Here is a 4,498-nt window from a genome sequence, read left to right on the forward strand (position 1 = left end):
AGGGTTAATTACTTCAATTTTCATAAAAATAGGTAGATTAATTAATCGGTAGAAAAATGATTTTGTTCGATAATCAGTAGAAAAATGATTTGATTATGATTTTATTAACTGAAATACTTAATTTGAACTGTTTTTATTTTGATTTCTATTCACTAATATTATTTTGAGATTATGTATTTACTTTCGTCCAATTGAATTGTATATTTATTTTATGTCTACTTTATTTTTTTTCTTTTAACTTAATTAATTGGTATAGAATATATTAATAGGGTATATTACAACCACCTCCCTTAAAATTTGGAATAATTATGAATACTTTTTTATGGTATGTAAAATTATAAATACTCTGATTTTAATGTTCTTCCAATAATATTCTCATCCAATTTTGTAGTAAACCATCCAAGATGTCCTTCTCAATTATGAATTTTAATTTGATATACTTTTATAAAATATTTTATGAATTAATATTTTCAATAGATTATTTATTTTACCCAACCTAATTTTTTTTTATATTTTTTCATATATGTTTTTCTAAAAAAAAATCAAAGATGAAGTAATAATATTTACCTCACCGTCTAAGAACTACATAATTATTTTTCATTTGAGTGGTGTATTTATAATTTTTTAAACAAGAAAATAATATTCCTAATTATACCAAATTTCAGATAGCTGTAATTTATGCTATATTATTATTATGTATGTATACATAAATATATGTATATATATTATGAATCAAGTCACCTAACTTTTTAAATTAGGCCAATTAATAGAATCAATGAGCAATAAATTATGGGATGAAATTGCGGATCCGAATTATATTGGCTTCAAATGTTATATAGAAGGGTCATGCTACTCAAAAAGTAATGAATTAAATCTTGAATTTTCGAAAATCCACTGTGAGAAATGCATTTAAAACCGTGTTCCTGGGCTGATGAATTTGTCCCAAACTAATCATATGCTCTCTCTGCTATTACAACTCTTTTTTCGTGTTTATTAGTCTGTGCCTGTGACTTTTTTGCCTCTCATGACGAACGCCTCAAGATTCTTGCAACCCCACAGCCCTGTCTAGTCCATGCCATTGTCTCCATACCTGTTGCTCATTCATCTCTTCTTCCTTTTCAGTTTCCACAGGCCATATAGCTGCTTTAAATCAAGTTCAGTAGCCCACCTCCGTTTTGATTCCTGCAGGCTGCATCAGCCCTTTGTCTTTTGCCGTTTAAAGACTTGTGTGTGTATAATTTGCCTTGATGATATCAACTTGTTGTAGCTGTGCCCAATAATCAGGTCTCTGCACTTCTCTCACATCATTTATAGCTTCTTTTTTCCCTGCAAAGTTCATTAAATTACTATGGAAAAAGTTAGTCCTTCTAGGGTGCTGAAATGGTGAGTAAATATGGTATTGATGTGTTCTTTGAAGAGATCTTACTTTCTTTTATATTGATGTTTTCCTCAGTTGTGTTTGTTGATTAGGTAGTTTTCAGAATTTCAAATAAATTTTCTGGTTGATGTTCCATTACTCCCTTTTTCTTTAATTATTTTGTGGGTATGGGCTGTTGATTCAAAGTGGTTTTGGTTTCAGAACTGCCCAAATAGAGAATAGGAGTAGTAATTCTTGAACAAGAATGGGGAGTGATACAATTACTCCCTCTCAGAAGGCTTCAAACTATGATGAAATCTTCATGCAAAACAGCTTGCACTTTGCAGATAGCTTGAAGGTGCTACTCTATTTCCCATTGTATCTTCTTGTTTTTGGTACTTCATAAACATATGCCTTTGGTTTTTTAGGATTTGAAGAATCTGAGGAAACAGCTTTATTCAGCAGCAGAGTATTTTGAGTCATCCTATGGCAAGAATGACCACAAACAACTGTATGAAACTCTGGTCATTGATCCTGTTTGTGGGTTTTTTTTTTTCTTAAGTGAGTTTTCTGTGGTCTTGCGTTTCTAAATCGTATTGGTTCTGCATTTCATAATCATGTGTTGTTGCAGTGTGATAGAGTCGTCGAAAGATTATGTCGCTAAAGCTCTTGTAAGTACAGTGGACCATTTGGGATCCGTGGCTGATAAACTCAACAGATTCCTGGATGAAAAAGCTAATGAACTCTCTGCAACAAAGATTAGATTTTCTTGCATTGAACAGGTAGCAATCATAAACCAGTGTGCTCTGATGTTAGAACAAGTAGATGTTTAGATTTGAGGGGAAGCTCGAAAGAGCCTGTTTTGGACTTCCAACGCTGTTTTCTTTTTAACTCGTCAATAACTTGAGAGACAAACTTAGATATGGCCTTTATAATGTCGAAAAACACTGGATATAAACAAAAATTTCATGCTGTAGAGATTAAAGACGTCCCATCGGTTTATCGACTTGAGAGGCATAACGCAACATTCATTGATGATAGAAACTCCCAAGCACCATAAGCGGTACATTGTTCCAGGCAATTATGCTCTTTCCTCCTCCTTTTCTATTTTCTACAATCATCAGAAGTATTATTCTGAAGTAATATCTGAATTCAGCTGCTTACTGGGAACGTTTCTTCTTCCAGGTGCTGACACTTTTCAGTTTGTTAAAACAAAGTTAATGTACAGAAATTGCATCTCATGTCCGCAGTATGACATGCACCCAACTAAGAAAGGTAAAACGAAGCTACAATTCTTTATGTCCCCCTAAATTCTTGTGTGATTAACATTCATGGATATCTTCTACGTTCTTATATTTGTTACTGTGAATATATCATTTTATGCCTAGTGTAGTGTTAGACTAGGTGATCGTTTGGTGCACCGGAGTTGAAAATCCAGTAAAATTTCAGACCAGAAAACTCAAACCCTATTCTTTTAACAGAATCCCTTCTCTAAGTTCTGCACTGTCTACAGTAACTTCCAAAACTGATAAACCAGTAGACCGACTCTAGGAGCTTCTGTTCATGTGATGGGAACACAAGGATGTGTGTTTATTCCTTCTAAATTTTTATCCCCAAGGGGTATTTTCATCTTCAAGTAAATGTGGATAAATTCAGTTTTTCAGCATCATGAATAAAAGAAATGTATAATTTGCTTGAATGAAGTTGAACACATGAGTATTATATATCAAATTGACACGTTAAACTAAGTACTAGATATCTAATTCCTAACTTGACACTGACAGTAAACTAACTTATTCTTCTGCAGATAATCCATTTGCTAAAGCTTTTCAACCAGCAAGAGTAATGTCAACACCACCATTGTCACGGTACATGCTGAATGAGAAAAAAATGCATTCTGATCTTTGCCTCAGCGCTATCACATGAATCTACCTTAATACGTGACTTGCTAATGCAGAAAGGGACAATCAAGGATTTCTTCAAGTGAATCATCTCCAAATCCTCCCAACTTTTCTTTCACAAGGGTCACATCTAACAAAGAAGCAAGTTAGTATGTAGTGCATATTGTCTAATTTTCAAATGTAAATACTCAATTTAACGATTCTTACTCTAACATGAAGAGGGTGGTAACTCAGGTATAATTTTGAGAAATTGTTTTTGAATCACTTGTTTTGATTAGCACATCTACTCTTTTTTCTCTTTGTTTCATAGATCTACAGTGTTGTCATACTTCACACACCTAGTATCTCACTCACTGCAGTCTATTCATGTTCATATGCAATAGCAGAGATATAAATATCCACCATGCACCAAACATTGTGGTCTAGTGGTCTAGAATCTAATGTCATCACACCAAATGTTGTGGTCCAATGGTTTAAGATAGCTTGTTGTCACATTTGTGGTGTAGTGGTTTAGGAATTAAAACTGTCACACCAAATGTTTCGTAGGGCTAACCATACGTCATTACTTATATCTGTTGATTCCCACATTTTTAACCTTTGGTTCTTGGTGATTGCCGGTCAGCTATAGAGACTCTAGGCACTGTATGATCCTTGCTAGCGGGTTTGTAGGGTGTTACCCCTGTTTTCCCATTCTATAACCAAACAGGGGAAAAAGAGTGATACATACCCCATGTATAGATTGGGTTAACTTCTGTTTTATTGCAAGCATTCTGTTATATTCTATATTCCTACATACATAGGATTCTTTTGCGAAGTTGAGATATCAATAAAACTTCAAACAAGCTGAGACCAACGATTCCTTTAACAATTGTACTCAAGCAGAATAGTCAGGTTCATTTTTCACATTAAAAGTTCGTCCATCTGAACAGGGATGCGCTCAGTTTCACCGCTGCGTTTCCCCCTCATGAGGTCAGGATCAGTTGCTAATAGATCAGTCTCTCCCAGCCCCGCTGACAGTAAACAACGGGTACGCAACGGTGCTCAACATTATTACTTTTCAGTGATTATTAAGAAAGAAACAGAGCAACTGCTCTTGTTACCATTCATTGATTCGAATACTAATATAAGAAACTTCTCCTTCCAATAGCTACAGAGCCCATCAGAGCCTCGGAGAGCAATCTCAGTGTTCACAAGACCTGGGATGACAAACAGGGAAATAGAGATTCAATCTTATACCAAA

The 4,498-nt window shown here is 34.4% G+C and overlaps 1 protein-coding gene across 2 annotated transcripts in view; it reads left to right on the forward strand.

Annotated features, from left to right (window-relative positions):
• The window catches only part of LOC105156022 (protein ABIL2), a 4,036-nt gene continuing 398 nt past the window's right edge, over nt 861-4,498 (forward strand). Inside the window, exons 1-10 of one of the 2 annotated variants that reach the window (XM_011072044.2) lie at nt 861-1,383; nt 1,580-1,715; nt 1,786-1,868; nt 1,989-2,139; nt 2,335-2,434; nt 2,543-2,632; nt 3,165-3,225; nt 3,315-3,403; nt 4,188-4,285; nt 4,406-4,485. In XM_011072044.2, the coding sequence (XP_011070346.1) occupies nt 1,623-1,715; nt 1,786-1,868; nt 1,989-2,139; nt 2,335-2,434; nt 2,543-2,632; nt 3,165-3,225; nt 3,315-3,403; nt 4,188-4,285; nt 4,406-4,485 (845 nt within the window). In that variant the 5' untranslated portion in view covers nt 861-1,383; nt 1,580-1,622. The remainder of the gene's footprint in view (nt 1,384-1,579; nt 1,716-1,785; nt 1,869-1,988; nt 2,140-2,334; nt 2,435-2,542; nt 2,633-3,164; nt 3,226-3,314; nt 3,404-4,187; nt 4,286-4,405; nt 4,486-4,498) is intronic. The other variant, XM_011072043.2, reaches the window with a different exon arrangement.

This window comes from Sesamum indicum, linkage group LG2, assembly GCF_000512975.1.
Source record: "Sesamum indicum cultivar Zhongzhi No. 13 linkage group LG2, S_indicum_v1.0, whole genome shotgun sequence".
Taxonomy (NCBI): Eukaryota; Viridiplantae; Streptophyta; class Magnoliopsida; order Lamiales; family Pedaliaceae; genus Sesamum; species Sesamum indicum.